The 21,511-nt window shown below is 38.2% G+C and overlaps 2 protein-coding genes across 3 annotated transcripts in view; one reads left to right on the top strand and one right to left on the bottom strand.

Moving 5' to 3' along the window:
• Positions 1–21,511, top strand: part of enox1 (ecto-NOX disulfide-thiol exchanger 1) — a 304,893-nt gene that overhangs the window by 32,820 nt on the left and 250,562 nt on the right. The gene's annotated exons all lie outside the window — the stretch shown is intronic.
• On the bottom strand, positions 6,917–19,858 carry lmln (leishmanolysin-like (metallopeptidase M8 family)). 2 transcript variants are annotated; one of them, XM_082508215.1, is made up of 16 exons: positions 19,383–19,855; positions 18,301–18,404; positions 18,144–18,174; positions 17,634–17,716; positions 16,722–16,839; positions 16,190–16,368; positions 15,897–16,002; positions 15,448–15,542; positions 15,251–15,368; positions 14,836–14,943; positions 14,556–14,743; positions 14,176–14,308; positions 13,815–13,974; positions 12,465–12,595; positions 11,245–11,455; positions 6,917–10,959 (listed from the first exon to the last, which is right to left on the bottom strand). In XM_082508215.1, the coding sequence occupies exons 1-16, from the start codon at positions 19,518–19,520 to the stop codon at positions 10,859–10,861; spliced, it is 2,004 nt and encodes a 667-aa protein (XP_082364341.1). In that variant the 5' UTR covers positions 19,521–19,855; the 3' UTR covers positions 6,917–10,858. The 2 variants fall into 2 exon arrangements, with proteins under 2 accessions (XP_082364341.1, XP_082364342.1); XM_082508216.1 differs by lacking the exon at positions 6,917–10,959 and having other exon boundaries at positions 11,268–11,388; positions 19,383–19,858.

The raw sequence follows: 21,511 nt of genomic DNA, 5'->3' as shown, positions 1-21,511 counted from the left end.
ATCATGGCTAATTAATTGGACAAACGATTCTCTGTGCTTCTGAATCCCCTGACTCTCCTCTCCTTTTGTTACAGTGCCCATGACCTGCCACAGTTTCCCCCATCAAGTTCCCGCACTCTGCCTTCATACACAGCAAATTCAAAAGTGTTAAATGTTTTGGTGTTAATAGTCTTCTTGCAAAAGTAGAGTTAATTTTACTCTAAGCAGAGTCACATTCTTTTAATGTAACTCTGAGGTGTAAAATGATAGTAGTTAAAATCGAGTGTTAAAAATGAGTGTTTCTCTGTCAAATCTGGAGGTGTTACAATGGAAACATTAACTCTTGACCTCTTAACTCTGAACTCCTAGAGGGGCTATGACACCAATAGAGTGAATTCACAGACTCCGCCCCCAGCACGGCTCCAATCGAAGCTGAAGTGAAGCCGTTTCAGAACATTTTGCTCTACATATTTGAGTTGTTTGCCATGCTTGGTAAGTCATTTTTTCAAAGATTGTTTCAATTATTATTATGAGCTTTTACTTCTGTGGCTCTTTGGAGTTGAGACAAAGCTGTGTGAAAGGCATTAGCTATGTTGCTCGGTGATAGCATAATATTCTGTTTTAGCTAGCTGAAAGGTATTGTTTGCGGGCAAATAGCACAGCCTTGAAAAAAAGCTTGCATGTGAATTTTCAATCAAACGTTTGGTCAAATACACCTAAAACAATGTCTAGAATGTGAAATGTTGGTATAATGGTGCTACTTGAAGCCTGAAAACGATCGCCCATAAAAAAAAAAACGAGCAAACAGCAGTAGCTGACGTCCTGACTGGGTTCTACGTTAGCATAGATCCCTCCAGAGTTTTGTGCACACGGTTTAGGTAAAAATTAAAAAGGTTGAGGTTTTACATTTAGTTCAGTATTACCTGTTGCCTGTGTCTTTGTCTTTTGGGAAAATACTTTACACAAGTAATGGCTCAAAGAGGATTCCTTTTTTTTTTTACTGTGCTGCAATTGTTTACTGGATTATTTGTGCCATTAATTAGTGTCAACTAATTTTTATTCGAACTCCGCACAGGATATGCTTGTGAAGATGGAATATGGGGGAGAGCAGAAGTGCGTTGAAGTTCCACAAAGGGATGAATGAAGGACATGCATATTGTATTGAAGAAATAAGTGATGAGAACGCTGTTATTTGCATTTACCATGTCAGACCTTTTGATAAACAAAATTCTAATGAAAGTGAGAACATGTATACTGTTACATCTTTCAGAAAATGTTTTGAAATTGTGGTGCACAGTTCAGAATAAATGTTTTTCAAAAACCATTGCATCTTTTTAGTAAATGTTTATTTCCAAAAGAAATTTCTAGAAGTTCAGAACAGTAAAATTCCCGCTTTTTAGAATGAATTAGAAGATAACTCACGTAGTTAAACTAAAATACTCTTTGAGGGTTAATATATAAACTCTTAACACCAAGTGTTAAATGATCAACTCCAGACAGATTTGGTGTTTAACACTAAATCAGAGTTAACGTACCAACTCTCCAAAAAGAGTTAAATTAACACTCTCTGGTGTGGACCCATATAGACACTTTAATAGTGTTGAAATCAAATCCGACAGTGTTAATTTGGACATGCTGGATTTGCTGTGTAGTGTCCCCTCACAGTTCATGTTATTTGCCACTTCCCTCTTAGCTCTGAATCCCCTAGTTCATAGTTCCTGCTCTGTTTTCAGCCTCTCATAGTTCATGCTCTTAGCTCCTGCTCAGCTTTTATTGATATGGTAAAAATGGTAAATGGCCTGTATTTATATAGCGCTTTACTAGTCCCTAAGGACCCCAAAGCGCTTTACATATCCAGTCATCCACCCATTCACACACACATTCACACACTGGTGATGGCAAGCTACATTGTAGCCACAGCCACCCTGGGGCGCACTGACAGAGGCGAGGCTGCCGGACACTGGCGCCACCGGGCCCTCTGACCACCACCAGTAGGCAACGGGTGAAGTGTCTTGCCCAAGGACACAACGACCAAGACTGTCCAAGCCGGGGCTCGAACCGGCAACCTTCCGATTACAAGGCGAACGCCCAACTCTTGAGCCACGATATGGACTCTCCTACAGTCCCTCTTCCCCTCCTTCTCATTTGGTACCACCACCTGGACCTTTTGGAGGAGGACAAGTGAATCTTCAATTCAGAAGCATCCAGAGGAGGAAGCAGGGGCAGTCATTTCTGGCACATGTATCACTCTTTAGAGAAAAAAAGCTATCCATAACGCAAAATTTAGAGTAATTTTTTTTGCTCACAGGTGTACACACGGGTGATCACACCCACAAACTACACCCTTTTTGGCTCCTACCTCAAAGCACACTGTGTTCTGTTGATCTTATGTGCTGCACAATAATGTTTAATATTTAGTATTTACTGTCATATTCCCATATATCATTGTGATGTTGTTTATTCTATTACTCTTGTTCTCTTCTGCTTGTTTTCTTTTTTCTTTCTCAGCAGGTGATCCAGGTGATTGATATATGCCTTTTTTTTCTTTTTTTTCTGCTCATTCTGTTGGTTTTTGTTTTTTGCCCTTCTCCCCTGTCCCTCTTCTCAGCTGTTTCTCTTTCCCTCTTTCTTTCTCCCCTTCTTTCCCCCAGTCAAGTCTGTCCCGTATTCAGTAAGTGAAAATAAAATAAACAATAAAAGGTGAATCAAATGGACCATTACGGCAAGGCTGGGATGGTCAATTTGGTAAAGTAAATCCGTTGGGCATCTTTGTTTGCCTTTAGACAACAATTCTGATGGCAAAAGAGCCAAACGGGACAGGCAAAAAAAAAAAAAAAAAAAAAAGAGTAATTTTTTTTTCGAGTTAGCTCTGCCAATCAGGAACCCATCTGAATGATTTAATTTCCTTGTTACCTGGAAGGAGATGGTGCCAATGCATGCGCACTCAAAATCGGACCGTGAGGTAGCAAACGTGAACAAATTTGCGCCAGGTTATTCAGTTTTCAATGCCTTCTAGCAAATGATGAATGCATAAAAGGCATTAACTGTGGTTATGTCGGGTTTCTAGAGACGACCTGTGACACACACATGTAATGGAGCTGTCAATAAATTATGACAGCTATCCTGACTTCAGGTCTTAGAGGAACAGTGAGTTGGAATCCAATGTGTGGGTCATGGACATTACCGAATGCTGTGATTCACAGACAGTGGCTCAGGAGCCACACGTGTCTCACAACACATTATATCTGAGTCAAAGGTTTCAGGTGTTTAAAAACTGGGTCCCAAGGAAAAGATATTGGTGAAATATGACTTTAATCCAATTTGGGGTACTTTTTTGTCTTCGTGTGTTTTCTTATTTACAACTAATATTAATATTAGGGGGCAAGGAGTGACAAAATTAAATACATAAATGAATTAAATACACCATTAAATAATTAAATGTGTCAGTTATTTAAAATTGGAATTAGTGAACTAAATAAAGATTTAAATATTTCTGTTCAAACATTTAATAAATTACTTATTTTAAATTTTATTTGATTAATGACATCAAACCCAGGGGGTTAACACTGTTCCAGTCAAAACCATTGCTTTGGCCTAGTGTACACCAATTTCATTTACCGAGGTTATATCTATTGTGTCTTTATTTCCTGATGTCCGTATGTGTCATACTTGTTTCAGTCACCAATTCTTTTTTTGCCTGTTCCATTTAGTTCTTTAGCTGTCAGAATTACTTTGCCATATGGATCATCACTGCCTTGCCGTATTGGTCCATTTGATCGTCCTTTGTTGTTATTGTTTATTTTATTTTATTTTCAGTTGTTACAGACGGGACAGACATGACTGAGGGATAGGAAAGGGAGAAAGAAAGATGAAGGAAAAGAAAAACAGAAGGGAAGAGGGACAGTGAGAAAGGGTCAGTCACCAATTCTGAATCATAACTAACATTAAAAACATGTTTAAGAAGGAAAGAGAGCAAATAAATCTGATTAACATCTGATCTTTGTGTTTTTTGTTCAATATCAGCATGACCTGTGTATACATAGACAAACTTTATTAAAAGAGATAACATGACGTGTTTCCATCATGTAGTAATTGTTAGGTTTAAATGTACCAGAACAGTTAGACACTATGAAACACATACAGACTTCAAAATGTTTGATTAATATTTTTATTGTGAATATTAATCAAGATTAAAGTTACAGTGTGCAAAATCTCAACACTAGATGTCAGTACATAGCAGACTGCATTCAACCTATTTCTGTTTTCGTACCCCTCCCAGTTCAAATACACAATCCCAACTAAGGTGGTTTCCATTTATCTGTAGTGAGTGTGTGCTGTCAGTCCGCTGTTTAGCTCAGCAGTAGCAATATGTATCGACATCTATGGAGGAAAACGCAAAACTTTGTGGTTGAGTCCAATATGAGTCGATGAGTCACTGAAGCTCATTTCTGTCTGAAAATTATACTGCAGTGTTGTTCAAGATATCCTGAACTTCTCTGTCAATAAGTGCTGCCCTTGTTAGTGACACTTTGAAGTGGAGCTAACTTTGTTAAATTCAGACTCTTAGCGAATAAACTCTCATACAATGTGAGAGTGTAATCAAATTGTTTATTGGAGGGAAAATGTGATTTTTAGGACACTTGAGTCTAACATTAGGTAATAAAGCATTAGCTTATTGCTGCTGTGTTTTAGCCAGCTCGGTGTCAGCTGTCTGTAGGTAGTAGGGTCGCATGTTTAATCTGCTAACAATAAGTAATTGTGATGAAAACAGGAAAAAATGAACATGTTTTACACATTTCATGTGTTAGAGCTCTGACTTCAGTTCAGTAGATTAAGCTGAGGAGAAAGAGGATGACATTTTATCCAGTTATCGCCTTCCCTCACATTTTTGCTTCTTTAGTGAAGTAAACCAGATGATAAAACATGGGTATTGTTAAGGGTTCAAATATTAAGGAGGGATACAGGAGGTAATCCAATAACAACAATGATCTGGCCGGGTGGAGTCAAACGATGATTTTAATGAACACACGCAGCGTGGTGAGATGTACACTGCAAAACATCAGCTGTAGATCTCCACCCAAAAGACACTTCAGATTGCTTTTGATTCATCAGGGTTAACGCCCCCTCATGCGTCATCAGATACAATACATGCTTACATCAAATCAAAACCACAATGACTTTTAACACAGTTTGAAAAGAACATCGCCTCGTCTCCCTGCCAGTTGTCTTTCTGTCGCTGCCGGACGCACGCTTATCGTCTGAAACATAAGGCCCACATCCTGCAAGAACCTCTACTAAAAGCTTAATCAAAGAATATAAAAGTATAAAAGACAATTTGAATAACCTGGTTATTCAAATAGCATCATTCAATCAGCTCCTCAAAGTAACTTTCACTTTCACAAGCACGCTCTGCAAAAGCCTGCGCTTCCTGTCTACTTTGGCACAGAGTGTACTCAGAGTTAGGCCTTTCTTTTATCAGAATCAGCACATACACATTTAAGATTATAACAAGCATTCAAAAGCATTTAAGATTATTGATTTAACTCAACAGTTTAAAGTGGTTATAACTGCACCTGTAATAAAGGCTAATTGGGTACCAATATGTTTAAACATCTGAATACAATATCAATACTGTAAACTGTATTATTAATGCAATGGTAATGATGATGATTATTAACAATAGCAGCAAAATAATTCCCCTGATCTCCACAGTATGAACCTTCCTGTCTTAAGTCTGTAAGTGCAGACACAAATTAAAATTTCTCTAGGCTAAATTATTACTATTTTATTATTTAAAATTTCGCTAACTTTCAGGGATTTCTCAGTTGAACAAACATGTTTTATAACTCATAAGATATTTCCCCCCCCAAATCTAATTTGCAGGGAATTATTTCTATGTTTTTGGAAACGGCATAGGAATACTGGACTGATACCGTTTTTAACCAAACACGTACATTTGGACAGTTGTGGGTCCAATGTACCAAGCAAACTACCCACTAGCCAGTAAGCATTCACCTAGCGGCTCTAATCTGTCTCTCTTAATTCCAACCTGAGCCAACAGAATTATTTAGAGAATGAATTGGTGGGTTTAAATACTTGGATAACACGCGGACCAAATAGACCTTTTTCTTTTTATTCTTGTACTGAAAATCTTGAGAGATGGTTTTTAAATGGCATTTAACTTTAGTAAGAGACGTACAGTATAATATTACTCAGTGATATAAGATTTAAGACAGAACACACATAATACCTTAAAGGAGTGAGGCTCTAAGCGGTGAGGCCATTCAATTTCTCTTGGTGAATGACTGTAGAAATCTGTACAGCATATTTTACGTTGATATTTCTCTTCCTGGATTGTAAAGCATGGTAATTTTTGTGTTCAATAAACTTTCAGTCCAATGACCGGCTACGTGGGTTTTATTAATAAACTGAATGACAGATAGCAGTTGGGTTCATCAGAGTTCAAATCTGTCACATTTTACAGTAGAATATCCAGGCGATAGATGGGTCATTCCATGAAAACCAACCAACTGCACCAGTTTAATGTTTCTGATGGAGAGGAACAGAAACAACCATTAGTTTGATCTGTTATCTGATTATTCTGTGGGGGAAAAAAAAAAAACTTTTGAGTCCAACTTTTAAAGGATTTCATCACCATGTGAGATAAGCCAGAACAAGTTATACCAAATAGGAAATTTGTTTGTTTTTTTTAAACCTAGTGTTTGATATTCCCACTATAGCCTTAATTCCTTCTCTGTCAAAAATAATTTTCCAGTAATCTACAATCCTGTTTAATTCTGTGGCTGTTAGGTGGAGACACTGGTTGGTTTTACATATCAGTTTCAGTTCCAAACTTTTAGGAGCATTAAACTTTCTGTTGTTTGGTTTAATATAATGAATAAATGTAATTTTATTAAGCATGACAGACACCGACATCTTCAGGGATACAGACAGTTTTTATTCTGAGACAAAAGTCTTGATTTGTCTTACAAAGCAGCCCTTTTCCTAAAAAATAAAATAAATATAACAAAGATCATTTTAGTAACACAAAGTGTCTCACTGAAAAGATCGGCTGTTTTCTCAACAGCCTCATTTCTGCATAAAATTAACTGGAAACAGAAGCATCACATTTCTGCGTGTTTCACCAACACTGACGTGGGATCTGATTTTTTTCTTCCCCCCTCAACTTAGTGCAAGTTCAGTCATCACATTGAACAGTAATTTCAAACAAGTAAAAGTAAATCACAAACTCTTACAGTTCAGTCAGTTTTAGCTGAAATTCACTTTTAACATGATCAAAGTAAACTGAGGTCAGGTCTGCACAGGACTAACACCAACGACACAAACTCTACAGCGCATGACTCGAAACACTTACATCATATAAATCATGTTCCCGGACACATTACTGACAGTGTTATCAATTAAAACATTCTTACACAACACAGACACACATGCATGACCGACCTGGTGGCAAACGTCATTTGTGGGCTTCAGATAATAATAAAACCTCTCCTGGCATCAGCTTTCAAACAGAGACATCCCCGCACATTAAGGCCAGTTCTTTTAGTGCAAACACAGAAATGCAAAGTCAGTCTTAAATGAATGTAATGAGCTCCATTAGTCGAGGAAATGAGCCAGATTATTAACATCAATCACTAAACCAAGTTGTTTAATGTTAGATTATATTTTCTTTGAGTGCTGAATTATTTTCTTTTCATTACGGTCCGAAAATTATTTTGTACCCACGCTACTAACTTAAATTTATGTGCAAGTCACACAGTTTCTTTGCAATTTTAATTTGCATCTCATTTCAAAACATTTTCAGGGCTTTCATGGTCACGTTTCCACTATTGGAGACATTTAGCATGCTCATGTGCTTATTTTGCATCTGTGTGGTGATTTTATAGGTTTTTGTTCTCTATGGAAGGTCATTTTTGTGTCTTTATTGTTCTTCTCTCCTCACTGAACTGGTAGAATTGTGTCTCAACGTACTTTTTAAGGTAATCAAAAATTTGTTAATAATAAGTTTGTTAATAATTTTGTGTCATTTTGAGTTTGTTTTGTGTCTTTGTTTGTTTTTGCATAAATAAGAGCAAAACATTGCAGATTCATTGGAAAAAAGGAGCGAATCATTATTTCAGACATTCATTCTCCACACCACTCTCCACCACAAAAAACAAACAAACAGAAATTTGCACTTTTATCCTAAAGCATTGCCATTGTGGCTTCAGAGGCTGTTCTCAATTGGCTCATGCAAAAGAGTTTAATGAACCACAAATGTAGGAGCCCTTCTCACTCTGGGCCATAAACTGAAAACAATCGCTAATCCAACAAATGTATGAACTGCTGAGAGAAAGAGTGCCCGTCATTACAGAAACAAAGAGCCAAACATAATCTGTATTTAAACAGTAAAAGTGTTTCCATAGCAGGTTTATGATTTTAAGCACCACTGGATTCCTGCCAAATCTTAGTTTAGCTCATTGCATCACCACCTAAGCTAACTGTAAACAGGCCATTTGGTTTGTAATTTTTGGCCAATAATTAACAGAAATAAGCAGTCACGTAATTTTAAGACCAATGGAACGAGGACAAATCCAGTCTTGGTTTTGAACTCAGGAGGAAATTTGAGAGCTTTGTGCTTTTGAAATGTCAGTGGACTCATTTGCGGAAACGTTGCTGGGTTTTGGCCCTGCTGAGGACACAATGAAATGAAACCTATGGGAAACATTTTTTAGATATTACTCCTCAGTAAAGACCTTCCACCAAGCCGCCAGCAGCAGCAGGCTTGGCAATCTGAGTTGTTAAGGTGTTAATCTGTGTTGACTGATTATCCAAAAAAAAAAAAAAAAAAAACAAAAAAAAAAACCACAACAGAAAATTCATTTGCTTTTTACAACAAATAAATTCCTATATATTTGTGAGGTTGGAAAATAATTATAGTAAAGTGAATGTACAGCATCGTCATCAGCAAAACTTCTACTTGCAAAAAGCAAAGGCCTTGAATGCAAACGCTTGAGCTCATCATGTAGAGAGAAACGATCATCAACATTATCAATCTGTACTCCAAAGAAGATCCATACCTACATCTGAACAGCTACATATCTTAAATAAGGATAAAATGACTCTTAGAAGAAAATGAGGTAATGAATTTAAGCTCAAGTGACCTGTCAGGAGGTGGCAGGGGAAGTCCTTCCACCATATTCCTGTCCGGTCTCATATTTATATTTACAGAAAGAGTTTTCAGCATAAAAGATCCTGTAAGCTTAAAAAACTTTGAACAGTTACCTTCTGCTGCCACCAGAGTTCAGCAAACTGCACAGAGCCTCGTGTTGTTTCAGTTAAGAGGAAGAAGTTTGCAGGTAGTTTGCACCATTGTGGTATTGTCGATCGACAGTCAGTTTGTCACAATCTTGAAATTAGTTTGAAGAGATCAGCTAAAAAATACAGACATCCCGCTTCCATCACTACACTGTAAGAAAAAGGAATCTGACGAAGTACGATGATCCCAAAGCTGAAGTAAAGTTGTGAAATTTAGGCAGAAACCAATGTGAATCTATCAGGTTTCCACAGCTCACAGTAAAAAAAAAAAAAAAAAAAAAAAGAACAAAAAAATTGAAAATAAACAAGTGTCCAGAACTAAAATGTGTTTTTTTAGGGAATAATGATGCTGCAGACACTCTACATGCTGAATTGAATTAACCATTTTCATGCACTTAAGTAACCAAATCACCGCAAGCAACCTGGTTCCAGCAGAAATCAGAAACATATTAAACATATATACAGTAACCTGGTTAAACATTCAATGACGTCCTTAAAAATATCTGTGAATACAATTTCAAGTGTACACAAAACAATATTACACTATTACAACTTTGGATATGTTAGCTGACCATCTGAAAAGCAAGCTGTAGTAACAACTGGTCAATTATTATAAAAGGGCTGACAAATTTCATTTCAAATTACATAAATGATTCATTATAAAATCACTTTAAAATTCTTAATCCTAAAATAACCTTAAATTACTGTTCATTAATCGATTAGCATATGAAACATACTGATCAATGTCTCGTTTTGCACTAAACCCTGTGTGTGAAAACATGAGAAATAAGCAGATCTTTGAATACAAGATGCTAAAATTTGCAAATATTTGGCTTTTTATTCATTATTTTTACATACAAAAACTTATTTCTATCATGCTAGACTTTTGTTTTGAAGAGGTTGTTGTTGTTGATAATAATAATAATAATAATAATAATAATAATAACAATATTAACAACAACAATAATAGGTGTATTGTAAGTACATATATGTATCATGGTCTTGATAATAAAAAAGTGGTGTTAGTGCATTCTGAGTATATGTAATGTGAGTAATCCCTGCCTCACTGAAAAGGACAAATTACACTGCTTATTTTTCATGTTCCATTGCTCTGCCATAAAAATGGTCCCTGTCGATCCAACTTGCTCTTTTTGCCAATAATTCGCCCACAAATAACAGTATTAGCTGCCATTTAGCTGCTTTCCATGTTGATAACTGACAGAGTTTTGGCTGTGTGTGTCAGTCAGATAAATCCTGTTCAAATGAAAGCTGGCTATAACCTGATTACTTAAGTGCATGTAAATCTGGTGAGGGACAACTGAATGGACCTTCAGCAAAAGGATACCTGACTGTGCTGAGAGATGCATGAGGATGCAGACACAGAACAAAATGAGAAAACAGGCTGAGAATGGCAAAGAAAGGAACGCAAGTGCGGAAGGGAAGGAAGGAGGAGGTAATGAGTAAAACAAAGAGGAAAAACATCTGCAGTCCAAGTCCTCAAGTGACTATGGTATAGAGGACTGTTCAGCTACCTTGGTGTGTTTGGTGTGTGTGTGTTTTATCAGCTGCAGTGGCAGAGCAGCAGTCCAGCCACTAGAGGAAACAGGTTGAGCAGCAGGAGCCACAGAGTGGTGGCCAAACCTGGAGAACTGGAGCATGGATCTAAAAGAAAGACAGAAAATAACATCTATCAAATCATGTTTGTTTTACATAACAGAATTATATTCTACACACATTGAGTATTTAATTATACATACATCTTAAGTTTTATCTTTCCCTTTCAGTGCTTTCCTCACAGATTTCTTTACTTTGTTCTCATTTATATCTTTTCCCATTTCTTCACTCATTAAACAACTTCATTCAACCATCAGTTGAAATCTAAAAGGCAGACAGCTTCACCATGGGACAGGAAGAGAAGCATTTAAATCAGCTGGTCCACTGACTGACCAATTGGGTTGCTCCTGGAGGTGTTGATGGGTGGGAGATGGTAGGGTAGGGGGCAGTCATCACAGAAGTCGGTGCAGGCGGGGCAGATGAGGACACCGTTGTAAACCCACTCGTTAACGCGTACGCTGATGCTCAGCAGCTGACCTTTACGGACACAGAGGAAGGAACGATCCTGAACGAACACCATGAGGCCCTGAGCTGAGCACGACACCTGCAGCACAGAGAGGGTGTGACACAGACCCAAAACACACAGCGACATGCACTTTCCTCTCATTTCTCTAAGTTTATTAGGGATTTTTTTTCCCTTTGTATAAAAACCTTTTGAGAGCCCACTAAAGCAGTTTGGGACAACAAAAAGGGATTTAATTTATTTAACCTGAACTATTAATCTGTTTGTCATACATAAATAAAATTAAAATCTACAGATGGGGCAGTGCGATATGACAAAAATCTCATATCCCGATATGAGACATTTATCGTCCTGACAAGGATATAAATCACAAAAATGTAATATTTTCTGTAAATTCTGTGAATCTCTGGCAACTCGACTTGCATGAAGTTTTTCCAGCTGGGCGTCTTGTAGCTGGATTCGAGTGTTTTAACCGATGCATGACATAAGACATAAGTTGTAACGGCCACCATTTTCTTTCAAAGTTTGAGTCTAAGGTTTATTTTTTAGCACCTGACGGCTCTTTTTTTTTTTTTTTTTTCCCCTTCTCATCCGTAAACTCTCTGCATACTTTTTCCTGTGAATCAGTTTATTTTGAAAAGTCTCAACAGGATCTTGAGCTTTATTGTGAAAGGTGTACATGGAAAACAAACACGCAGAGCCACGGGATGGTTTTACCGTCGTTGTAAATAACAGCACGTAAAAACAGCCCCTTGTCTGTCTGTAGTGTGGTTACATTAAATATAAGAGAAAGAAATTAAGAAATAATTTAAGAAATTAATATAGCCACTACCGTGACCATCAAAACGATGAAAAAAAATATTGCTGTAAACTGTTTATTTAAGACACCACGAAACAAACGATAGTGTAAAATGAAACTATAGATGTTTTTATATCATCATCCGATATATATCGTTATATTGAACAGCCCTATCTACAGATTTCTAGAAGGTAAAAGTCTCAACCTACAGATGTCACCTTCTCCACTGAGCTGTAAAGGGGATCTTAAAAATTCACAGAAACATAAATAAGTATATGTACATGTCAGCACCTTGTAGCATCCGGAGCCCCAGTCAGGGTAGGTCATCTTCCGAGTGCACTGCTCCATCACAAAGGCTGATTTCTGGTACAGACACACAGAGTCTGGTCCATACTGCTCTGCTCCATAATTTCTCCACCAGTCTGAACAAACAGAGAAAACCACAGATAGAAAGCTCACATATGTCATAGAAACAGCATCAACAACAGCAGATCAAAACAGATTTTATACAAGGATTCCTCCAAATGTCTTTACTCAGTGGTCCCCAACCCCCGGGCCATGGACCGGTACTGGTCTGTGAGTCGTTTGGTACCGGACCACGAGAGTTGAGGCTCGGGTGTGAAATTTATGGTTTTCGGGGTTTTTATCGTTAATTCGGTTTCCCTGGGTCATTTTCCGTATTATAGTTGTGCATCTTATTTTGAAAGAAATATTTACGCATTACCATAGCGACCAGAGAGCATTAAGTGGCAGAGAGGAGGATGTTACTCTCCATGTTGTTGGCACATTTCAGGAAGACGCTGCTAATAAAGTAACACAATTACACAGTGAGTTGGCGTTTATTATTATATTTACAAAATACCACAGTTTTTGTCTTGGTCGTATCATTTTATTTTGTTGTATTTATCAGAGACACCTTAAAGGCTGTCCATGAAAATATTGTCTGACATTAAACCGGTCCATGGAGCAAAAAAGGGTGGGGACCACCATCTTTACTGATGAGCTCTCAGTCACACCTATGACAGAATAGGTTTCACGTTCCTGACAGTGAAACTGGGCAGACATGTGTTCTTATGGATTTATGCTAAATGGTGGTGAGCTACTTCTCTGTCAAGCTCTTTTTGATTTTAACAAATTATTTAAAAATTATTGAAAATTATAATAAAAATAAAATTACTTAAAAATGAACACCATGCATCTGTCTGATCTGGCCACTGAAAACAGTGGTCACAGTTCAAAGTTGAACTTGACTGTGAGTACTCCTTGCTGCACGTGCCGTGTCCTATGTGAAAGGGCCTTAAGGTGTCCAAACCAGGATTAGTTCTAGTCCTAAGGAGCTTTAGGATCATCTTATGCATCTTTATATGAAGTCGCTTTTTGAAATTCAATACTTGAAAGAGTAAAGGTAATTGCTGTAATTAGTCTAGTGAGTGGTTTCTTTGCATATTTTTATTTTTTTATTTTTTTATTTTTTTAAATAATCGGGTGTGTGTGTGTGACCTGCGTTTAAGGCACAGAAGAATAAGAAATATATTAGGAAACTATTCTAACCTCCCTCCCTGTACTACAGCTGTTCACAGAGTTTGATTTAAAACAGCACTAGACTAAAGGCAGCAGTAGAAACAGCAGTATAAGCAGTACCTGGCTGGTTCTCAGACACTCTGCAGTAGGAGTTTCTCTGGTATTCTCCACTGAGGTGCCAGCTGAACTCCTGACTAAATGGACAGTAGTCCGCGATCTCCACAGCACCCCCAAAGAACGACAGCTGATCAGCAGCCACGTCAGGGATCCGCTCGAAATACTGACACAGCACATATAGTTACCCACAGCACACTCACTGAACACAGCAGAGCTTACTGTAACATGCACATACAGCACTGTGTAGTAGCTATAAATAACCTTGTCAGGCATTTTATATAAGAAAAAAAAATAACACATCCACTAGTTTCAGCAGAACAATCACAAACATATCAATATTGGTAGTGGTGGGGGGCTTGCATACCTGGTACTTAAGTGGCAGTTCTTGTGGGTATTTTTGCAAGTTGCACACAGCCACAGCCAGCTGATCCTGTCTGCAGGTGAGCTGCAGAGGAGAGGCTCGCACTGTGTCACAGTACGGAGTTACAGCGTGTCTTCTGCAACAACAAGTACATGATAAATGCTGCTAGTTAGATATGCCATTACTGTGGGTACCTGGTACAGTACAGAATTTATCTGCAACATATACATATGCCCCTTTTTCAGTGTGTTAAACTTGGTCATTTTTTCAACCATTGGTGCCAGCTTCAAACTAAAACCATGAGCTTTGTGATCATGAGGGAAAAAAATAGCAAAAAAAAAAAACTTCAACTCTGTTTGACACAGAGTTTGTGTTTCTGTGACCTCTGTCTCTGCTTGTCCATCCAGAATTTGCAGCTCTTCATGACAAAGTCGCAGCCGAGACCACGGCCCCAGTCCAGCCTCTGAGCCAGGCTGTAGTTGGCGCGGTACCATCCGCTGTCCTCCATGATAGCCAGCGTCAGCCGAGAAAATACTCGGTTCTGAGTGTGGGAGCCCGTCATTGCCTCATTCTGGGATGAATGAGAAAAAAAAAAATGGATGAACACAACGGAGAAGCCCAAACTACTGGCTACCAAAAAGCCACGAGAAAACATGTGCTGACCTCTAAGAGTCTCTTTTCCCAATGGTTTAGTTCGGTTCCTGTCCCTCCTTGGTTCTCCAGCTCCATCCCCTCCAGGATGGGGCAATTAAAATGTTTCCTCGCCTCCTCCTGGAAACAGAAAGGAAGACACATACTACTTAGTTATTACTTGACATCAACTATAACACCTAAACTGGCCTCCAATAACAATCTCATAGGTTCAAGTTTGTCCACTCTTTCTAATCAGACCTATATATTACATTCCTTCAACAACTCCTGGTGTGTATAAATCTTTGTAAAACAATTGTTTTTATAAGCACAGTCAAAACTACAGCTAAGAGGTGCAAAATGACAGTACATGATCTTTTTCTAGACTCACATAAACAGAAGAAGAGTTACGAAACTAACCAGTTTTCTTAATATTGAAGCTTCTTACCACAACACGAGGAGTGACAAGGACATGCACTTGGTGTCGGACCATCACGCCTCCTCTGATGTCCCACAGTCTGGTAACTCTTCTGATAACGGCATCGCTCCACTGGTACAGACCCAGACTGATGCACAGGTATAGGATTAGAAGTTAGAGCTTGAACACTAGAAATCATAGATGACCATTACATATAGTGTAATCACCTCTCGTTGAAGGCGGGCAGGCCGCTTGCAAAACGAGGAGTCAGAGGTTTGCCCTCATCATCGTGGTAGAAAGCAAACAGACCGGCTGAAAACCCCTAGAGGACGTAAGGAGAAACTCCAGTCAGTGACAGATTTCACACATGCACAAATTACTCAACAAGAGTCTATTTAGCACCAAATTACAAGAATATTTATAGCAGCACATCTTCTGGGCAAAATCTTGCATTTTTTATTAATATGCTCACGAGGTAAAAATAAACCCACATCAATTTTTAGCTTTTAAGTTCAGCTTTGGCAAACTGTTGTTGGTCAACAGTAAAGCATCTCCAAATGTATTCAAATGTTAAAAATCTGCCTACGAAAATATGGTTCAAAAATGTCTTTTGAGCAATCTGTGTGAACCTAATTCACCCACGGGAAGCTCAACAGCAGTGACAAGTGGTACTGACCAGAGCGTGGATGATTTCATGTTTGACTGTGGACAGCATCCCTTCAAACTCCTGAGGTTGAGAGGAGATCATAGCAGGGCACAGGTTGGCGTAGCCTGCTATAGGTCTAAAAGGAAAAACACCCTGACAAACATTAGTTTATACTGTGATATTCTGACAGTTTGATTTATTTCTGTAACCAAGATGACAGTTCATTGCTTATTAAGCAAAAAAATGAGACTTTATTTAAAGACTGGATTGTATTTTTAGTTTATTTTTTAAATTAACACTAAGTAAGGTTTTTATCCTCCCACCTATCCAGCTCCGCCTCCAGCTGGCAGTAAGCAGCATAGGCCACTATGTTCTCCTGCCCACAGCGTTCTGTGGTGACACCGCTGACGTACAGCACAAAATCGGACCCTTCGACTCCAGGCCCATCTGGGGGCCCTGTAGGGCCACATGACTTCCCAGACTCACTGCACACCTTGCATTGCTAGAAGAGAAACACGACATTGGAGTGAGCAGAGAGCACACTGAACCAGTGAGGATGGACAACAGTGTTCACATCTTAGCATAAAAACACTGTCGGTTAAAAGTTGGTCAGAATTTTTTTTAAATCATGGGGAAAATGGTCAACAGCACTGTCTGGTTATGTGTTATCTGTAGAATTCAACTACAGCAGTAACATTATATACATTTTGGTCAATGCATGCTTGGTCAATATTTTAATGTTAATTAGCAATGAATTAACACTTCATATGTTCCAAATAAAAACAGAAAACAGCTGCTAACAAGGCTAGAGTCCTTGTCGTGTGTGATCAGTAATCTATCTATGCACGCTCTGACCTGCAGGTGGTGCTGTGGTACAATGACGGGCCCACATCGCGTAAGGTTTGCACAGGCGTCCTGGCAGTAGCGATGAGGGTCATCTCTCTTCCTCATGTACTGGTTGGTTGCACATTGTCTGAGATAACAGAAACAGTTAATTAAATATAACCACAGATGTGGTTCCCAGAAATCCAAGAGAAACAAACATTTAAACAACTTTCTGGCAATTAAATAGTATAACATAAACACACAGCACTTGATTAAATTACTCATCTGGATTTTATTAAGGGGGTGCTTTGATTTATAGGAGTGCTTACACTGGAGCTAATTGACACCTGCTAGGCCTCAGTCAACTGGTCTTGGTGTGTTTGGTGACTCTTCTTCAAATCATCACACAAATAACACGACTTAATCCATGAAACAGCCCAATTAAAGAGGTTTGTGCTACAGTTTTTGGTGAGTGACACTGTAGTATTTATTAATCTGTCACTTACCACCAGTTGTCAGCTATCTGTGTTTGCCCATTGCACCCGCACAACTTGTGGATGCAGGTTTCTGACCAAGTGTTTGTTAGCTGACTGCTTAGCACTTTGCACTCTGATCCAAATTTGATCACAGAGCCAAAGAATCTACATGGCAAGCAACAAAATGCTAACGTTGTGTCTTCAAAAGGCAGAATCCCAAAACCACTGGGTGATGTCATTGTAGTTTCATTCTTTCTTTAAAAAATAAAATAAAATACATATGCACACACTTTGATATTAATGCTTTTACTTAAATAAAATACCTTTAAACCTCTTATGACAGTATGTGGAACATATTTAAAAATCTAAATTACTCTAGACTATTGTTTTATACTTTCTTTTAGATTACTGAACTGAAAATTTGTGCACATGTGTAGCTAAAATAGTGACGGCAGGGACTACATACCTGCTGAGCAGTACAGGCCCCACTCTGCGCCTGACACTGAAAGCCCTCTGCAGGTAAGCGATGGCCTGAGGAAAGAGCTTATCCTAGAGAGGGACACATGGAGTAACACATTTTCAATCTGTTACACCTCTGATCACAGCCAACAATGCTGCAAAGCCCAATCCGACATCACTTCAACTACTGCTAATGTTTTTCACGAGTGCTGCACTTGAACCTCACAGCTGAGAACCAAAACAAACAGCAGAAGGCACGGCTGAATGTTAAAACCACTGATGATGTCCTCATGTTGCAGTTCTTGTGGATACTGGACTTTGAATGTAAGATTTAACAGAAAACCCTATTTACTGCTTAAAAATCAAAATCGGGAAAACCACAACAAGTTGACTCTTAATTTCCACTTTTATTTATACCAATTTCTCTGTGGTTGAGATGTGTTATTTTACAAGGTTATAGTTAGACTTTAACTATTACAAAACATTTATTGTATAAAGTGCTCAGGTGTGTCCTCACCTTCACAAGTCTCCTTTTGTCTGCAGTAAGTCTGTGGATGGAGAGCATACTTGTTACACACACAAACCTGGCATATGGATGCTAGAAAAATGGTGACAGTTGCTCTGTTTGGCTTTTTGTTTTGTTTTTTAATCCTTTGAGTTGCTGTAGCACTTACTGGTCAACACTGCTGTCATAGATGATCTTTATTTTCAGCTGAAGGTCTTCTGGAGAGCTTCTCTTAGTCAAACGCTCAGGCTTCAAGTAAACATGGTGGACAATCTGAAACAGGATAGCAGAAAATGAGAATTGCAATTTATAAGAGGAGAACTAAATCAACCAATACTACTAACAATAGATGTGTTTAGTGTTTTACAAAACTATTATTGGTATAGTATTGGAACATATGCCAACTATCAAGAGTAGAAATTGCAGTACAAAAATGTGTTTATGATAACTGAGAAACTGAAATGCTCAAAACACAGTTCAACTTCCTCTCAATCAGAAGCAAGTATTATATTTGATGCTGGTGATCAGAGCCTTTAAGGATTCTGGAAATACCTTCAGAATAGGTAAAGCGCTCCACCTTACAAACGACGTCCAATAAGCTTTTCTGTTTATTTTTTTAATGGCTAAAAACTGAGAGTCACAAACTCGCCTTTTAGTTAGTTATTAAAAACCTAATCTGTCCATTTTACTGTGAATGGGTTTTGTGTACATTTAGTTAAAAATACCTGTCTTCTGTGAATACAATGTTTGGGGTACAGAGTGCAGCTGTATTTTGAATTAATAAATTAAGAAATAATTAATCTAGCCAGATGTCATTTTGGCTGTTTAAAGGGGAAAAGGCTGAAGCTGAACAGCTGAAACTGATTTATAGACAGTGGCATGTGATCTGAAAGCTGCTTTCATAGTCTAAATGTGCATGACAGAAGCTGTACAGTGAACACAGTACAAGCTTTGTATACCACAGTGGCATCACTGTTAGCCTGTAAGCTTGCTATCAAACTGCACATCAAGTCTTAGTGAGGAACCAACTGAACAACACGCTTTCGTTGTATTTATCACAAAAACACGTCCTTCACATCGTGCTGGGGATTGTCAACTATTCATTTTCCACGTACCGAGGCGATAAAGTCTTATTACACTGTATAATATTTAATACCATCTTAAATAGCCGACGCAGCTAACGTGCTAGCTTAGCCTCTGCTGTTACAGATCTAGCTTAGCTAAGCTGTGGCAGAGACAGCGGAGGCTCACCTCGTTGGGAGAAGGGACTCGGTGTTTGCAGGAACCGTGACAGCTCACTAGCACGGCCAGAAGGGAGAAGAAAAGGGCTGGGCTGAGGAGGAGCCAGGACACGGACGGCTTGCCATCCCGGCTTAACCTCAGCTCCATCCTCCAACCTGCCCGACAAAAGGGGCTTGGCAGCCCGAAGTCAACAGAATCTTCGCCGGTGTCGGTCCGGTCCCTTCTACTTTCGTTTCGTTCATCGCTTGCGCGGTGAATCAAAACATGTTAACATCCCGCAAAAAATAAATGAAAAACAAGCGAACAAATTCAAATAAGTTATACCCGAAGTGAAAAGAGCAGTAAAAGCAGTAACGCCGGCCGGTGAGGGGATAAATATACGCCTGACAGCTGCGGCGGTCCTGGTTTGTAGCTTATGTCAGCTGAGGGTGCACTCCGAAGATCGTCTGTTGTCAAGATGATTCACTCCCCCAAATGAAGGAAGACAGCGCTCCAAAGATCATATTTTAGTAGGATGAGGTATATTCAACAGATATGGTACATCTTTTTCCTCTCTCAAAGGGGCAAAGGAAATAAATAACAACGTTTTATCTTTTTTTAGTGCGGAGTTTAGAAAGGCATTTGCTTTAAAAGCTTGTATAATATTTTTTTATTATATACAATATTTTTCATAAGTTTAATTATTTATAGCAGCGATACAGATTCACAAATCCATAAAAAGTTAGAATCCGTCTAAAAAATGTACTTGAGACATAATTTTACGGAGCCCCGCAAGGGACATGGGAGAAAAAAAAATTAAGAAAAACTTTTGGGTATTATTCTTGTGAATTGTGAAGACATCATGCTTAACCAAAAATTTGAAGAAAATGGGTTAGGTTCATTATGGTTCCCTTCACTTCAAAGTTAATGCCTGCCTCTTTTCTTAAGGCAGGTCTGTAAAGCTTTTCACTTTTTCCACCATGTGATGCTGTGTTCCCACGCTCTGTGGCACCAAAACATCAGACACATGAGGTAAATGTGATTACATCTGAATGCCCATCATGGCTTACACTTAGACCATCTCTGATCGCTGTAGCTAATGAGAATCCACCCTGTGTCTGTTTGATTGTATTAGCTCTTGTTTCACTCTGTTAGGAAGGTGGAAAACTCCAGTGTTACATGGTAATGACTTAAAATTTTCATTTTAACGGAACATTTTAAGTCAAATTGTAGCACCAAAAACATGCATATTTGGTGCGTTTTTTTATGTTAAGTGATCATTTCTTTCATTGTAATAGGTATTTATTTCTCATGTGTTATGGTTATTGTATTTTTCAGGCTTTAATGAAAAATTCTGTTTTGCTTAGCCGGCTCCAAAACCATCTCAGTGCCCAGCCCAACCCATAAAATGCTGCTGTAAAGTTTTTGTGGTTTTCAGCTTCCCTTTCATTTGTTTCTTCTGTGATGTTGGAGATTTGCATTTTCATTATGGTTAAAAAAGAAAAAATAAGAAAACATAAATCTACAGAAGCACCGGCTTCAAAAGGATTGCTTGGTAAGGATATGATGATATACACACTGTATATTTTCAATATTTTCTGACATTTTATATTTTATACGTTTGTTGATCAATGTCTGTGTTAGTTTATCCCTAACAATCCTGCGACACTTACTCTCCCTTTCCTTTTTGAAAGCAATCTAACCTATTCGATCTTTGTCTCTTGTCTCCCACAACAAACAGAATCAACAGATTTTTATTCTTTTATAAACAAACTAGGATGAAATAGCGTATGAAGTGTTCATTCCTAAATTTGAACAAACATTTATTTATTTTTAAAAAAAAGGTTCAGAAATGATCAGAAAGTGGAAGAACTTACTTCTGAATCATCACATTAAATTTTTGTTTTTTAGCCAGTAGTAAAATGGATTTCATCTTTACATTCACAGGTACACAACAACTTCTGCTGGCTAATGGGCATATTTTTTTTCAGTGTAAACAAATGTAGGCTAAAACAGAACATAGATAATTCAAACAAATAATCATTTTTATTATATATGGTGCATTATCTTTAGGTGGAATATCTTTTGTCAGATAGAAACAAGCTAGAAACATTGTTACTTAGCTTTGTATCCACCATAAAAATGGTTTTAAAAGTTTT

This window comes from Aulonocara stuartgranti (genome assembly GCF_965226115.1).
Source record: "Aulonocara stuartgranti genome assembly, chromosome: 16".
NCBI lineage: Eukaryota > Metazoa > Chordata > Actinopteri > Cichliformes > Cichlidae > Aulonocara > Aulonocara stuartgranti.
Note: the sequence above shows the minus strand (reverse complement) of the source record. Positions and strands in the feature narration are given on the sequence as shown.

Coding starts and splice junctions, on each gene's coding strand:
- lmln (XM_082508215.1), bottom strand. CDS start 19,520: ATGGAGCTGAGGTTAAGCCGGGATGGCAAGCCGTCCGTGTCCTGGCTC. Junction 13,975..14,175: donor AACTGCCACTTAAGTACCAG/GTATGCAAGCCC, acceptor GTGCTGTGTCAG/TATTTCGAGCGGATCCCTGA. Junction 10,960..11,244: donor CTCCAGGAGCAACCCAATTG/GTCAGTCAGTGG, acceptor TCTTTCTTTTAG/ATCCATGCTCCAGTTCTCCA.